The sequence below is a fragment of the Bactrocera dorsalis genome, chromosome 2, assembly GCF_023373825.1.
Source record: "Bactrocera dorsalis isolate Fly_Bdor chromosome 2, ASM2337382v1, whole genome shotgun sequence".
In the NCBI taxonomy this organism is placed as follows: domain Eukaryota; kingdom Metazoa; phylum Arthropoda; class Insecta; order Diptera; family Tephritidae; genus Bactrocera; species Bactrocera dorsalis.
This window is the reverse complement of record NC_064304.1, coordinates 15,100-31,717: the sequence shown is the minus strand read 5'-3', so window position 1 is coordinate 31,717 and position 16,618 is coordinate 15,100. Positions and strand designations below refer to the sequence as shown.

General features: G+C 33.3%; 1 protein-coding gene and 1 long non-coding RNA gene across 10 annotated transcripts; one reads left to right on the top strand and one right to left on the bottom strand.

Annotated features, from left to right (window-relative positions):
• Positions 1-3,855: 3,855 nt before the first annotated feature.
• On the bottom strand, positions 3,856-12,457 carry LOC105233250 (protein hairless). 9 transcript variants are annotated; one of them, XM_011215269.4, is made up of 6 exons: positions 12,318-12,457; positions 9,183-10,124; positions 8,898-9,068; positions 7,950-8,839; positions 6,026-7,886; positions 3,856-5,757 (listed from the first exon to the last, which is right to left on the bottom strand). In XM_011215269.4, exons 2-6 carry the CDS (start codon positions 9,487-9,489, stop codon positions 5,729-5,731), a joined length of 3,258 nt encoding a protein of 1,085 aa, XP_011213571.1. In that variant the 5' UTR covers positions 9,490-10,124; positions 12,318-12,457; the 3' UTR covers positions 3,856-5,728. The 9 variants fall into 9 exon arrangements, with proteins under 9 accessions (XP_011213571.1, XP_049304309.1, XP_049304307.1 ...); XM_049448352.1 differs by having other exon boundaries at positions 9,183-9,733; XM_049448350.1 differs by having other exon boundaries at positions 9,183-10,848; positions 12,318-12,456.
• Positions 11,198-14,863, top strand: LOC105233249 (uncharacterized). The gene is made up of 4 exons (XR_007421721.1): positions 11,198-11,338; positions 11,445-13,869; positions 13,929-14,009; positions 14,576-14,863. It is a non-coding gene; the product is annotated as an uncharacterized LOC105233249 (long non-coding RNA).
• The last annotated feature ends 1,755 nt before the right edge of the window (positions 14,864-16,618 follow it).

Below are 16,618 nucleotides of genomic sequence, written 5' to 3'. Positions count from 1 at the left end.
AATGTGTCACTAATTGACAATTTTTTCAAATTTTTGCAGTTATATTAGGTCACTATATATTTGAATTACGACATGAAAAAGAACCTCAATTATTATATAAGTAACTTCTGGCAGCAATGTTGCCCTTTTTCCTCCTGATCCTAAGTGTGATGGGAGACATAGTTGCAATAACTGCAGTCCGGAAAACCATGTTAACATACTTCTGAGTTGTACAGATTTTATCGTTATATTTATCTAGTTTATAGGACATGGATTTTTATCCGGCCAAGGAACGCAGCAGAATTCTGCAGCTACAACACAACAACAACAATAATATTGTCATTGCTAGTAGTAGTCTGACAAAGCGGATGTCTACTCATGCGTCGGACCCTCTGCCCATGGTTAAATTTATTGAAACTTTAGATATTTAATTTATGAAAAAAGAAATACGCGAACTAATTTAGATGTCAATTTATACTACACCTATTGTTGGATTAGGATGAAAGACGTATTGGCCGAAGAGGCACAAAAGATATTCAAGATGTTATTAAGAGAACAAGACAAATTTAATACTTTATACCAGACTTCTAGACTAGTTGGGAGTTAACCATTTCATCAAAGTATTGACAACGAATTATCTGAGTGGTCGGTAATCATCAGTAAGATTTCAGGTTGAAGCCCCATAATGCTAGTGTCCTTTTCCCGCTTCTTTTTAAATTCTATATCTCGAAAAAAGCTCATAAGCTGATGATACGGCGACAGACATATGTACATACATATGTTCACAAGTAAGTTTTCTGCTAGGCGTGACTCTTCTTCATTATTTTGTGTATGTATATATTGGGTGGTCAAAAAAGTCTTTTCGTATTTCTAATCAAACTTCAACTTATTCTTTTATATTTATAACAACAAATAAGTAAACAAATATGTACCATTTTGGTCGATCACCTTTTGCCATTTTTCCTAGAAACTTATTCCATCAGTGTAAAACGAAAAGAAGGACTACTTCTGCTTACGTTCCTTGTTCGTGTCGCTAAATCACTCTCAAACAAATTTCGTGGAGGTCGTTCAAAATCAGTTGTTGTTCCGGAAACTATTGTTGCCGTGCACCTACTGATATTGCAAGATCATGTAACCTACCATGAAATTGAGGCAACTATAAATAACACATTCAATATTGTATGTATGAAGATTTGACTGTAAAACAAGTAAGGAAGGGCTAAATTCAGGTGCAACCGAACATTTACTCCTAGCAACTTGCAAGAATCAAAGCCAAGGAAATACCTTTTGGTACAAAATATCAACCAGAGCATTGGCATCCAAGCAATTAAATATATATGTATATATAGCTCATACACTGATCAACATATTCGACGTACATATATTTGTTAGAGAACAAAAATCATTATACACATGTTGTCCTACGCCATAAAGTTTGCAGCAAATTTCCTACACAACTATGAGTTTTGCAATTTAATATGATTTTTGTTCATCGAGTTATAAAATTCATAAGAGAGAGAAACATTTGGCTTAAAATAATCAAACTTCAACCGTTAATATCTTTTGAACGGTTAGGTTTATAAAAAAAAATTCCCTTCATTTTACAATTACAATTATATTTTGTATATTACTAACTTATGTATACTCAGGGCCGATTTAGAACGTTTGATAGAACTTTTCAAGCTGCTTCTGCTGGGATGATTTTACAGAAACTGTAGTTGGAGTCAAGCCACCATCCACAGCAGACGAACTGTACACGTAGCGGGTTAAACAATTTATCCAGAATCGATCCCGACATACATGTACATATGCATACATACATATATGTATCCTTCGTGCAATTAGCCACCACAATAGTCTAACCATATTTTTGGGTAACAATGAATTCGACTCATCTAACACCCCCTCCCTATTATTCGACAACGCTAAAACAACAATTTCTAGGACTTACCGTTTGGTTACTTCCAACTAGCTTGAGCCTTACCACCTAAGCGAAGATTAGATAACCGTTACAGCTACAACAACAATATTGACATGTCATGAAGGTTTAAGCTTTCATTTACCTTACGTCGTTATCAATTTGTATTCTTACTGCGGAAGCTTTAGACACTTTATAGTTATTCCTAAAAAACAAGTTAAAAATATAATATTAACAATTATTTAAAGTAGAGCTGAAGTATTACTTGTCCATGAATCAATTTTTCTACAACTGATGTATGAAATCAAAGAAATGCGGGCATATACCAGGATATTGGCACTGCTTATATTTATTTCACAGTTTCAATTATAATTAGTTCCCATTCATGAATAGTTTTTAATTAGTATGAATAGCAAACAAGAAAGTTTGAAATTTCAACCGAACAAACCTTGAGATTAACTTTCATTCTAAATACATCTAATCCGACCGGACCAACACAACAACGCTGCTCATAACCCCCATGCGTAAGGAAGCATTGAAAGAAAGGATACACAAGAGCTTCGGGTAGTATTAATATAAGTTCAGATAACGCCCGTGGTAATTAACCACTAATTTAACCGATGGTTGACCTGTAGTAAACTTAGCACGAATAGTAATTACGAACTGTGTCAATTCTCATATAAAATAGTCGAAAAGGGACTATAAACATTCATAATACAGTATACAAGTATATTATATAATTGTCCACATATAAGATATGTATTTTAATGAAAGTAAAGCCTCTTGATCTAGACCCATATACCTAATTTATAGAGTTCATTAAGTGATTCACGACCTTCAGGTGGATTCTAATCGATTACTAACTTTATTGAATGACAAAAGTCATACGCAACACTTTTTATGAAGTTTTGTAGTCACCCGAAGCACAATTCCTCACTTTTAATACTTATAAAGTGCAAGAAAAATGTAATATATAGATAAGTGTATTCGGCTATTCAGGTTCTCTTCGAAGACTGCTTGGTATTGAATAATATCATACTTGTGTTATTGTTGTATCATACCTTTATTTATATTCATGTAGAACAAGAAAAAACCTTAATTAAAATTCAGATCGATATCTCAAAAACTAAGAGACTAAATCCGCGCGTGTCATATTGATCATTTATACTATGTGTTTATACATACGTGTTCTTTATGAAGTCTTCGACGTTTCCGAGTGTTACAAACTTCGTGGCAACTTAACTGTTCAGAGTATACAAATTGTATCATATACATGAACGAGGCGTGTTCAAAAATTAAGGGAAATTTAAAACTAAAATTTCTCGGGTTTGGAGAGTACATTTATCGATTTTATATATACATACATATGTTGATATACAGTTGTCGGCGTGCCTTTTTTGGCAAGGTGAGAATCAGATTTATTCGATCAAGGAAAACATTCCTGATGATGTCGAAATATTTCAGAACACCATGTCGGCGTATGTGAAGAAAAGCCACCTGTTTAGACGTTCCAGTGAGAGAATGACCCCGAATACATAAGAAATGTTGAAAAAGTGGTGGCTTGGAGAACTGAATATCAACCCCATCTCATCAGAAATTTGTGGGGTGATGTCAAAGACACTCCAGCCCGATACATGATAAACCAACATCAATAACGCAACTATGGGTAACTATGAAGAACGAATGGGAGTCAATTTCCACCGAAAAATGACAAAAACTTGTAGACTCAATGCCACGACGCTGTGCTGCAATATTAAACAGTTAAAATCACGTAACTAAATACAAACTTCATAAAAATACAATATCCAATTTAAAAACAAAAATAAAAAACACAAAGCCTTGTTACACAATTTTTCGTATGTTTGCAGATTTACCAATATATAAGGTAGAAAGTTAAGCAGGTATATAAAAATCCGCATAAGAGATGACCCGAGTACATGTTGTCCTCACAAAAACTCTTTTTACTCTTGCTCGTATTAAGTTTTTATTACACTGATAGTAATTTTTAGCATAACCGTTACATGGGTAGTGGTCATGCTTATAATCTGAAAATCAAATATATAATCCCATACACAATACCCACCATAATACCTGTATAAGTACCTACAATATTTCCCCTGATTTATACATACAAACATTTTCTTTTATTTTCAATTGCAATAGTAATGTATGTAGGAGTATAACCCCATCTAATGAAATTAATGGTTTTAAACAAATTGTTTTATTACAATTTATTTAGTAGTCCTTCAATTAAAACTTTTACTAAATTTTAAATTTTATCATAAATAATTTTTATTTTACATTCATTATTAAAAACTACATCTCATAGGTGTGTTAAAATGTGTGAATTCTGATTTGAGTTGTCGTGTACTGTGCAGTTTTATTTAACTTTGTGTTATACTTTTGCCATTTTGTATTGACTGTTGGTGATAAAGGCACTATGTTTATATATAACATTTACTTTATTGTTTTTACTTTCCTTGTACAGTTTTAGTAAGTTAAATATATTTTTTTGCAAAAGCAAAATACGAATGTTTATATGTATTCATGCTATTTTTATTTGTAAATCATAAAAAGTATATAAAATTCGTTTATTTTATTGTATTGTATTGTTTTTAATTTTAATTTTTATTTTTAAAACTACAATCTTCAATAATAACTCGAAAATGAAGGAATGATATATAAAAAATAAATTATTAAGCCAGAACGTTAAACGAGGTAGTGCTTAAAAGAAATAAGTCATTTTCTAAAGAGATGGAGCTTTTAAAACTATACATATTTTTTATTAAACAATAATCATTCATTTAACGTATGCACATGTATGTACATTAATATATGCAAATATATTTGCTTTTATATTTGTTCATTTCGGCTGATTAATCCCATGAATTCGGACCACATCTTCTTATCTTAAATTTGTATACAGGAAAGCTGTGTATATATAAATTCTTTACATTAAAATCTTTCATATATGGTATTCCACTCTAATTTTTTAATGATTATTTGTATGCCTATCTACCTACTTAGTTTTTAGTGTAAATATTTTATGTCTATTCGAAAAATGTTTTCGAATTTAAGTTTTTTTTTTAATTATAAAGACTTGTATCGTAAAACTTTTGTAAAATATTTTATATATGTATGTATATGTATTTAAATATTTGTATTTTTATAATTATTTTAAGGCTAACAGCAGAGCGTTCGCTAGTGGGAATTGTTAAAATCACGCTTTAATTTTCTAGCTTATGAAAACAAAATAATTATTACTTTGGTAAGTTTTTGTCTTTACAGTTGTGAATTAAAAGTAACCATATTGGTTTACTAATTGTTGTAACAGCAAAGTGAAGTACTTCAATAAAATAATAATTTACTCGTTTTGAAAGCGACAATTTTTAGCGAAAGAAACAACTTTTCTCAATAATTAAGATTAAACACTCTTCTGTCAGCCTTTATTCTGTGAATAGTGTTGATTCCATTTAAATCCCCTCTTCAATTATAAATCCTGATGAATTTCTCGTGTATACAGTCTATATTATTTATTATTGATGTAAATAAATATACTATCCTTTCTTTTCTGCAGAAATTTATTATTTATATATAATTTTTTAATTTCTTTGTATCTAAATATATTTATGTCATTCAAAAATTATTGCACAAGTCGAAAGATGTTAGTCGCAATTGATTTAAATGAGTGAAAGAGTACATGCTATAAAATTATTTTATATAATTATCCTTACATGAATGTATCGATCTCCTATACAATACTTTATGTGAGTCAGCTAACATCTACCTAAAATGTATGGAACTTACATAGCTATATAATGGAAAATGCACTCAATGCTTAGACAGGTTCAGCGGCACGTCTGCAAATTAAGAAACAGTAATTAAAATAAAATTGGATAATAAAAACATTATGTAATTTTAATATCTTTCTTCAATACACACAGTCTCAGAAAGTATTTATGTGGTAGATGAACTCTCCATAGTTCCACCCCCGTGGATCCGCGCCTGATACCACTAAACATTTGAATAAAGAAAGCTGAAAACATTCATCAAGTTTTCTACCACAAACTGGATGAAAAACTGTACCACGTATCTTGCTAACAAGGAATAGATTAATTATTTACGTACCTGAACTATGTTCTCTTTTGCTGCTAGACATTTCTTCTGGAACCGAGTCAAGACCCGTTGCATTATTCGCAATTGCCCCACCGTCTAAATCAATCGTTCGCTCAGACATTGTTGCCGCTGAAACTTTTCTTCCACCACAAGCATTTTGAGATGGATGATCGGTAGGTACCACTGATACGCTGTTCTGGCTATGCCCATGTATTAAACCTGATGAAGCCAATACATGTTGTTGCTGCACTACTGCCGCCATAGCCGCATTAACTCCATTGTAAGCAAAGGAATGAAAGGTTGGCGGTGAAAGCCTCAGTGAAGCCGTCGCCGTCGCCGCAACTGATGACAGATGCAAAGGTAAAGACATGCCACCATAGTGTGACCATAGTTGGGGTTGTCTCAAGGCAGCCAATGCAAAATATGGATTCATATAAGCGGTCGGCAACACCGATGGAATGTATGATCCAGCAGAACTATTTGTTCCTCCATGCCCAATAGAAAATGTACTCGTTGAGACGGGCGAACTACGTGGAACTTGATTTGAGTTGTCATTAGGTGCCACTGCTGAATACATATAATAGTGATGAAGTGGTGAAGGAACTGTGTTATTATTTGGCGATCCACGTAGCAATTGATGACTCCCACTACTGCATGTATTAACAAGAGAAACAGGAGTTTGATGGTCCTGAGTTGAGTAGATTTCTTCAGTGTGACGATCACCTGACGAGGGGTTGGCAATACTTAATGAAATGACATTGGGCGAAGCGAATTGCCTACGAATTGATGCAGTCTTTTTTGGTACAGTTCTTGATATAGTGTCGCGCGGTGAATCAGAAGTTGTCTGCGGTGTTGGTGGCGAGTTTTCTCTACTATTGCCAATAGAACACGAAGATGATTGGTTAACTAGAATTGCTGATGATATCGAAGCAGGTGAAGATGTTCTACTAAAAGCTGATAGATGTCGAGGTGATCTCGCTTCATGAGGACCGCAAGAACTTGACGATATTGACGATGTTGTGTCTGTGAGCACTGACGTGCTCGTAGGAGGTACATATTTTGATAATGGCATGTACGGCACATAAAACCCCTTATTTTGTGAATGTGAATGAGAATGACTTCCGGAAAGTATGTTAGATGTGGTATCAATATTACTAGATTGTTCGGAGGCATAACGGGTTTTACTGTTTAACATTCCTGCATCGCTGTTAATGTGCAAATCGTGCGGAGAAACGTAGGGTGGAGAACGTTTTTTTGAAGCTGAAGTCGACGGTGATTTGCCTCCACAACCAATATTACATTGTTCTGGCGATTTGGGTGAAGCAAGCATTGAACGCAAATAAGACGGATCATTATAATGCGTTTGGGGCGAAACATGTTGCTGTTTTGTTTGATAGCCCTTACTACTAAGAACTGTGGTTTCGTTAGTTATTGTACCAGGACCAGTATTTGCAAGTGATATAGACGGTATTGTGCTACTACAGACATTACCCCCTAGTAATGAATGAATGCTATATGAGCTGTACAGGCGTGTAGGTGTAGTTGTTAATATTGACTCTGTTGTCTCAGATTTTGAATACGTAGCTGATGATGACCGAATTGAGCTGTTGCCACATGATTGGCTTATTTTTGACGGTATGTTACTATTTGCATTGACATTATTACGACTATTGGGCGATTTTGTTCTATGATGTAGCGACGACGACGATAATGTTGCGTTATTTTTCGCACGACTTCTCTTTCCTCCAGCTGAATTGGAATTATCCTCTAAAGATACTTTTTCGAATTCGCGGAGGATCCGCTTTCGCGGTGATACATGATGCTGTGGATACTCGACTAGACGCGTTGCAGTTGACGCATTCGATGGTGAAACCTAATGTAATAGGCATTAAAACATTGAAAATGTTGGATTGTAAATATCGTCTTATTAACTTACCTTTTGCGAGATTGTATTACTAGAACCACAAAAGCTGTTAGTAGGCCCTATTGATTGATTTAGCTTTGATAGTTGAGCAAGGCGTAAAGGCATTCTGTCAATCAACTTTTGGACAATTGTACTTAACTTAAGTCGGATTTTGCCATTCTTATGTCTTTTATCGTCACCACGTTGATCATATGCATCTTGAAAATGTAGTTTATCTGATTGCGAATTGACGCTTCGTACTTCTGATGTGTTGCCATTCAGAGTGAGTTCTGTCCCGTCATTCTCATCCATCGTTGATATCAAATCAGTATTTTCAACATTATTCATATTTTCTGGAGCGTTTATTTTATTTTCTTCTGTTGCACTGATTTGCACTTCTTCAGTGGGTTTATTTTCAAATAGTTTGTCATTTTGACAGGGTGAATGTGGTAAAGAAATCGATGACGGAGTTGGCGTTTTAACTTCCATTTGTTCATCTGTAAAATCGTAACCGGTTAACGTTGCTGTAGATGAACTTGAGCAACAATCTTCTTCATTTATTAGCCCACATTTAATTTCTTCCTTCCATGTTTTGCATTTAATATCACTGTCTTTATTAACATTTATTGGTTTTGTGTCACGTTGATGAGATGGGTTCAATAATGCTTTGAAACTCTGGTTTTCTTCTAACATTTGTTCATGACTTTTTAAAATGAAATTTCCATTAGTGCACAAATTAGTGTCGTATGGCCTTCGATGTTTTCTACGAGCAATGGCAAATGCAGCTTTAGTCAAAATAACGATCTTAGGTCGCTGGTAATAGAACGACATGGCTTTTGAAATGCTTTTGCGAGGAGATTGTTGTTTCCAAGAGTGTTCTCGTTGCCATGGTGAAGATTGTATAGAACTGTTGTCATCAGAAACTATAAATAATTTTGTTTGTTAGGACTTAATTAGTTATTTAACTCAGCAGAAACTTACAGCTTAGAGATGCTAAACTTTCATTCTTAGAGCATGTTATCGATGTGGCCAAAGTAGGGGTAACTGTTGATGAAGTGGCTGACGGTGTGCGAAAAACTTTCCTCGGAACCGATATCCATCCATTCTTTGAACCTTCTTTAGAACGCGCCAATTCTAATATGACTTTTCCATCTGAAATAAAAACCGGACACTTCAGTACATTATTCTAAATAAAATTAATTGTTGACTAAAAATATGTATTCATCAATATTATCCTTCATGAAGTGCAGAAAGCGCACTACTTACTTTTGAAAAATTTCAATCTTCCGCCAATATTTCCACTGCTGCCAGATGACTTATAGGTTTCGGTGTCATTATTGCTGCTGCCACCATTTCTATGAACCAGAAGTTTTTCCGTTTTGCTGTTATTTATGTCTTTATCGCTAAGATCATGGCTGCTATTATTGAGTGTAACAGCAGATGTTGAACTCGGTGAACAATCAATGACTCCAATATTTGAAACTTTAACGCCACTGCCAACAACTCCGCTAATTAGGTGAGCTGATAGGGATGGTGTGCACCCAGAACCCAATGCAGCAGCAGCTGTGGCCATAATTTTATCGGTGTTTTGCAACGATTTATTGGTAATTGGCGATAATAAAACAAATTAAATGATTGTGAGTGCTGCGGCTTTAGACAAGGTTGTAAAAATTCTTGATGCCTCTGTCTTTGGAACCGATTTAAAGTCCTTTGTAGTCGTTGACGTTGCAACAGCACCATTTCTCGCAGTACGCTTAATTGTCGACACAGCCGTCTCTTTCCTTTGATAATTTTGTGGATTTAACGAATTTCGCGCACTAATTGGAAGTTGTAAACAAGACAATCTTGAACGTTAGGAGGACGACATAAGTAATATTTGATATTTTCTTACTGTTGTTGTCGAATTATTTTCAATAATTTCCAACTTATTATTAATACGATTTTTTCTATATAAAAAAATCATATTTTAGTGGATCACACGAAATCTGTTGACAATTTGTATTTATAAATTATATTTTGAACGAGACACCGTTGCTATCATAGTGCTATAAAAGCTATTTTTTTTTTTTTTGCAAGTTATCTGTTATTTTTGTATGGAAAAATTTGTAGCAGAATTGTAATTATCTGCTTTTTCGCAGCTTCTATTTCTAGTCGAACCAGATGCAAATTGTCTTGTGCCTTATTTTCCACACGTTGTAGATTGTAGATCTGAAATTCATATGCATTCGATTTTGAATATTTTTATCTCACTATTTACTCCATGCCTTTCAAATATATAAATTTCACTTCAGATACATACATATGTAGGCACTAACGTAATTGCAGTAAAATATTTTGTTATTTGTTTAAATTTTTAATGTGTATGCACTTGTTGTTTCGCAATAGTAAATAGTTCTTATTTTATTGAAATGGTACAGGAAATAATGTGTATGGGCACATGGTCATATGTACACAAATATGTATATCCTTCTCATGAATTGGTAAATAATGCAAAATTTACACATCCGTAATGGCCTTTTTAATTCGCACCGACATAAAATATTGCAACGTTGTAATTACATACACTCACGTATACATTCAAAATTTAATAGATTAAAAATTCACCGTGTACTCTCTTCCGAGAAAAGTAAATATAAATACAATAGTCATATCGCAACTTGCTTGCAAGAGAAACCTTTGTGCTCCAACGCATTACTTGTCCATATCCCTCTTCCAAACAGCCTTTTGAGCAAAGAATTTCAAAGCCATGTCAAAAAACTGATGCCTTAATATTTCGCGAAATTTAAACACACTATCTCATTCACAACTTATGCCCCAAACCACTCCAATGCATAACAATCAATCAAGCAACTCGTCATCTCTTTAACTGCAGCATGTCCAGTGCACTGAGCATATTCAACATATCGAACTGATTGCGATGTTTGAGCACCAACTACAAATGTTAATACAAAAATTAAACAACAAAAAGTGACACATTGTGATGTGTAAAGTAAATTCACTAAATGCAAAAGCTTTACAAGTATAGCAAGACTGAGAGTAATGTGAAGCAGACAGTCCGGCAGGGCGGCCTGTTTGGTCTTAAACAGCTTACAAAAACGAAAGGTAGAGATATTCATCCATACAAAAATGGGAGCTTAAGTCAATATATAACTCTCCGCAAAACTGCCATTTTGTTTTATGAATTAGTATATGTAGTAAATTGAAGTCTATATTCAATTTGTGCAGCAAATTTTATCATTTGATATTTAACATATTTTTCTGATATATTTTCAAATGTGAATACACACATGTTGAAATATATTCTGATAATACAGATGCTTTTTTTCTAGTAAAGTTGATTGGACATGGTGCAGCATAAATGGTGCCAATAGATTTGAATGATGTCCGATTACAAAATGTTGTGGTTCGGTAACCGGAATGGGGTAAGCATATTTTTGGAATCATTTGATAATGATAAAGAAAACTGCTAAAATGGGAGAGATATAAGACCTCTCTTTATCAAAATTAATTCATATAAATATTTTTCAGTGAATTTCGTTTTGGTGGAGAGCAAATATAATTGTATTTTGTGCATTCTCTCTGTTTATACGTTCTCCGAATCTTTAAAGCTGCGTTAATTTTAATCATCCAAATATGTGTCTTGTGCAAGAAGGTATATATTTTTTATCACCGATTTCAGCATTTATTATAGACATATTACTTCTCAACACTTAACAAAAACATCTTAGTTTATGCAGGTACTTATAATTGTTTATAAATCATATTACTTACATATAATACACATATACTATATAAAGACATCGTCTAATATCACCATAAACTTATTAATGCTCGATAGTAGAATGTATACAACCCGATTCATAACCCTCCTAGATTTCAAGGGCTTTCATTTTACTCTTTTCAGTTTTAGTATGTTATTATTTAGTAAATTATCTACAATTTACTTGACCCACAAAATTATATATATTCTGGTATTTATATTAAGCACATTAAATTGCAAACTACTACTTGTACTAAAAACCATCAAGTGTACTCAAATTGGAAATAAATAGGCGATGGCTATACAATATGACATATGTATATGTATGTATATCGACAAATTAAATAAAACACATTTAAATGAGTTGTCAAGTGAGCACCTGGCTTAAGTACCAACATTAAACTTTTTATCAAACATGATTTTGCTAACTTTTAAGCCGAAATTAGACAAATATTTTAGTTTACTAATATTTGTGAACTCGTACAACGGCTCAACAGCGGTGAAAACTTTCATGCAACACATTTACCTCGGCCATGAATACATACATACTTATGTATTAATGTGCACCATACTTGATCGGAAAGGCGTAATAGGAGCTATCTGGTGTATGCTGGAAGGGAAGAGAAACATTTGACAATTACCCAAGCCTTTTTCTATGGAATTCACTTTAAATAATAAGATCAATTGCAAAAAATAAACACACAATTTGATTTTGATCAGTCACATTTTCAATATTCTCGAATTAAAACATATGCACGTCAGTTAATTATTAAAATCAAGTCAAATGGAATTATTAATGAAAAATGCAGAACACAACGCGAAACACACAATAGAGAAGCACAAGGCGATGAAGCAACGAACTAAACGAACGACAGCAAAGAAGAATTGTACGAGCGGACAAATGAACGACGCAGGGAATGCAGCAGAGAATTTAATACATACATATGTACATATGTATGAATGAATGTATGTGCAATATGATTATACATTCTCTGCTGTCAGCATAAAAACCTCGAACTCTAAAAAAACGTATCTATATGTATGGTGTAGCAGTCGTAATCATATAAAAAGGGTTTATATAGAGAGTTTTATTTCATAGAAAAAAGTTTTTCGGTTGCTTCTTTTAATTACGTTATGTGAATTCTGCACACTTTGACGTCTGCTGCGCTGCAATCGGCATGTTGCTCCGATTATAAGTGAGCGAGTGTGTAAGCCATATGTTACATCGTGGGAAAATTCCTCCGAGCGTGGGAAAATTTGGTGTCGGCAATATTTGTCCCACTCGCACGAAAATAAAGGAAATTTTTTTAGTACACTTTCGTAGGGTAATAACGGGGGCCCTATTCTGTAACTCGATTCGAAAATGTATTCTATTCGAAATTCGGATCTAATTTATAATTATACGAAAGTTGTACCACCCTGTGCCAGAATAAATACGTACAATTTTCGTTTTTGTTTTCTACAACTCAAAAGCTATCGAATATTTTATCCGAAAATTGGCTTGAAAATCCGAAAATCGAATTACAGAATATACAAAATGCGAATTCGAGTACATTTTTTTTCGAATCGAGTTACAGAATAGGCCCCCGGGTGATTTTTTTGAGGTTAGGATTTTCATGCATTAGTATTTGACAGATCACGTGGGATTTCAGACATGGTGTCAAAGAGAAAGATGCTCAGTATCTCAGTATATACAGTAGACAACCTTTGCTTTGTTTACATACTTATACTCACCTCTATCAAATCTTAGGGTTTTGTGTAACACTTTTTTTGCTACTTTCATGGTAATCAGGGTGTTGTGTTAGCATTTGAGCTACATATAAATTTTAAATTTTGATCATCACCACTTTAAAATATATTAAATAATGCAAGTGTTTACGTTATTTAAGTGATTATATTGAATTACTTTGAGTATCTGTTCAATTTTATTGGGATATTACTTGTTGTTTAATGTTAAATCAGTTGTTTTTTTGTGTGCAATTTTAAAACACGCTTCAAGTATTTCTATATTTTTGCATGCAGTAGGATACAATCCTGGGTGGTAATTTGTCGTTTGACATATGTATACAAAGTGACAATTAGAAAAATATCAATTACAAAGTGATTTATTGTTTATTATTATTATTATATTTAGTGTGTATTTTATAATATATATATTTTGTATAAGTGTTTTTGCTGAAAAGCAAGATAAAGGTAAGGTCTATAAATATATCAGAAATATGTTGAAGTTTTTAATAAGTTTGTGTTTACAGAAGAATGCCGAAATCATGTGTATGTAGATGCGCAGGAGCTGAATCCTTCTACAAATTCCCATCGGAACGAGAATTAGCAAGGTATGAATTTATTTTGGAATATATGTTAGATATTTTAATAATACTTGGGTGAATTTATATATATATAACATTCATCAAATATTTAAAGAGCTATACCAGTGTTACGAGTGGAAAGTTAGGCGAATTTCGTGTTTTTTTTTTTTTTAAATACTCCATCGAATATTTCGAAGTTCTTTGGACAGAATAAGGTACATTTTCGGCTATATTTGAAGTTTTTTTTTACAAAAATATTTAAAAATAACGAAATTATGTGCTGTCTTCGGAGGTTCCGAAAAAAGTGTCTTTTTTTTATGTAAACAGTTGTCGTTTTTTTAATGGCAAATTGACAATTTTCAACCAATCAAGAAGATCGTAGGTTATTGTATGGTAAATAATATACTATAGAATACTCAGTTTCAACTATAAAAAAAAATAATAAAAACCGGTTTTTTGAAAGTGTCACACTGGTATAGCCCCTTTAATGCTATTGTTCTTATGCATACATAAATGTGTGCATTATAAAAATTTAAAATATCTTTTTTTATTAATTCAAAACCATTTTTTTGCCACATGTGTATTATCTACAGGCAGCCTTTCCACCAATACAAACTACCCAAGTGAAGTGGTTATGTTTTTTTTCGGGATGGCCTACGGAATACAGTTTTAGTTAAGAACTTTTTTTAAGTATAATGAAAACTGTATTAGTTTTAATTAGGTTAAAGAACAAATGGCTAACAAAATTTTTTTTACGAAAATGTTTAATTATAAATATAATTCTTTAAGTAAATATTATATTAACTTATAAGAGCGTAGTTATACAAAATATGACCACATGTTACTTTTAAATTATCAATACCATAAATAGTATTAATTACTTAAGGTAATTCATTTTGTTAAACCTTAAAAATTAGTCATAGATAATATGATAGTTTTTAAAAGATAAGTTTTTTTGTATGAAAATAAACTTATAAATAGTTTATTAAAAATTTCGGCGATGTTTTAAATGATGCCTCTAAAAAGGTTGGTTCACTTCATGCATTTATTTAATGCTTTTCATGCGTTTTAAGTTTTTTTTGCACCATTTAAATTTTTATTTTAAAAAACTAACCAATTTAATGCTTTTCATGCGTTTTAATTTTTTTTGCACCATTTTAATTTTTATTAAAAAAAAAAACTAACCAAGATTTATTTGTTTTATACTAACCATTTTGCTTGCATATTCTTTTCTTAAATTTATGAAAATTTTTATAGACGAGGAAAATGGATGCAACTTTTGGGGGTAACAGACACCCCAAAAAAAGAGCTATTCGCCTGCCAGCGCCATTTCTCGTTCCGGATGAGGAACAAATTAAAGCTAAGTAAAGGGGCAGTCCCCGATAGTAATTTGTACGCACCCACAGTAGATGGAATTACAAAAAATAATTTAGGGGTTGGAATAGGTAGCTTAGTCGAACAGACGGACGCAGATGACGGGGTAATTCGATTAGGGCCTGAGGATTTTGCTGCTCAGGAGGAGGGTTTTGATTATTTTAGGGAAACAGAAAAAGCTAGGGCAGAAGTGATTCCTTTTGGGGTTCGATGTCAGGGGACCCAAACCGAATCATATCTCTGCGATGGATCCTTCAGTCATCGAAATTGCCAAGAACAACTTGACAATGCGATGAATCAAATTTCATTATTAATGAAGTTAATCAAAGAAAAAGAGCAGGAGATATTAGAGCTAAAAGCCCAAAAAGATTATTTAATTAATCAAAACAATATCCATCCCCAAATTGATGAGATTTGTGGCAAATTACCACCGCATCTCGCAATATGTGTCCGAAATAGTGTAAAAAATACTTCTCGCAGCCCTTCAGGTCGCAGATATAGCAAAAATATGAAGACTATAGCCCTTGGAGTAAAATTCACATCTCCTTTGGCCTGTAGATATTTGCGACCCCTTTTTCATTGGCCTTCTACAACCACCCTTTCAAAATTTATAAAAGGTTGGCCAAGAAATCCTGGATGCTCATTTTGCAGCATTAAGTCCCTGGAGTTGCGTAGCCGAGGCTTTAGTAATGAGGAGAAATACATTTCATTGTGTTGTGATGAAATGTCATTGAAAACTCTTTTGAAATATGATAGGTATAGGGATTTTATAGTAGGATTGGAGGACTATGGGGATGAAAATCGCACGTCCAGGATAGCCAACAGTGTTTTTACAGTAATGGCTCAAGGCATTGGAGGCAACTCCTGGTCTCAACCAGTTGCATACTTTTTCGTCCATAATTCTTGTAAAGGGGATGTGGTTCGGAAGTATGTTTTTGAAGTGATTGAGAAACTCCAGGGAATAGGTCTTCATACCTGTCAATTAGTCTGTGATCAAGGATCCAATTTTGTTAATTTTGCTAAGGTAGTGGGGATTACAGATGATAGGCCCTATTTTGAAGTTAACGGTGAAGAAATCGTGTTCTTTTATGATTCTCCTCACCTGTTAAAGAGTACGAGAAATTGTATTGAAAACTTCAAAAACCATGTACAATTTCGTGGGCATCCTGTAGATTGGAAAGATATAGTTCATTTCCATCAACAGGATTCACATCGTGATATTCGATGTGCGCCAAAATTGACTTCCGCACATTTAAAGCCCA

What these genes read in the sequence shown, in the direction of transcription:
- LOC105233250 (XM_011215269.4), bottom strand. Translation starts at nt 9,489, where the DNA reads ATGGCCACAGCTGCTGCTGCATTGGGTTCTGGGTGCACACCATCCCTA. An exon ending in AAGATTGAAATTTTTCAAAA is followed by an intron (nt 9,069 to 9,182) that starts GTAAGTAGTGCG and finishes TTTTTATTTCAG; the next exon opens with ATGGAAAAGTCATATTAGAA. An exon ending in AAGTTTAGCATCTCTAAGCT is followed by an intron (nt 8,840 to 8,897) that starts GTAAGTTTCTGC and finishes AATTATTTATAG; the next exon opens with TTTCTGATGACAACAGTTCT.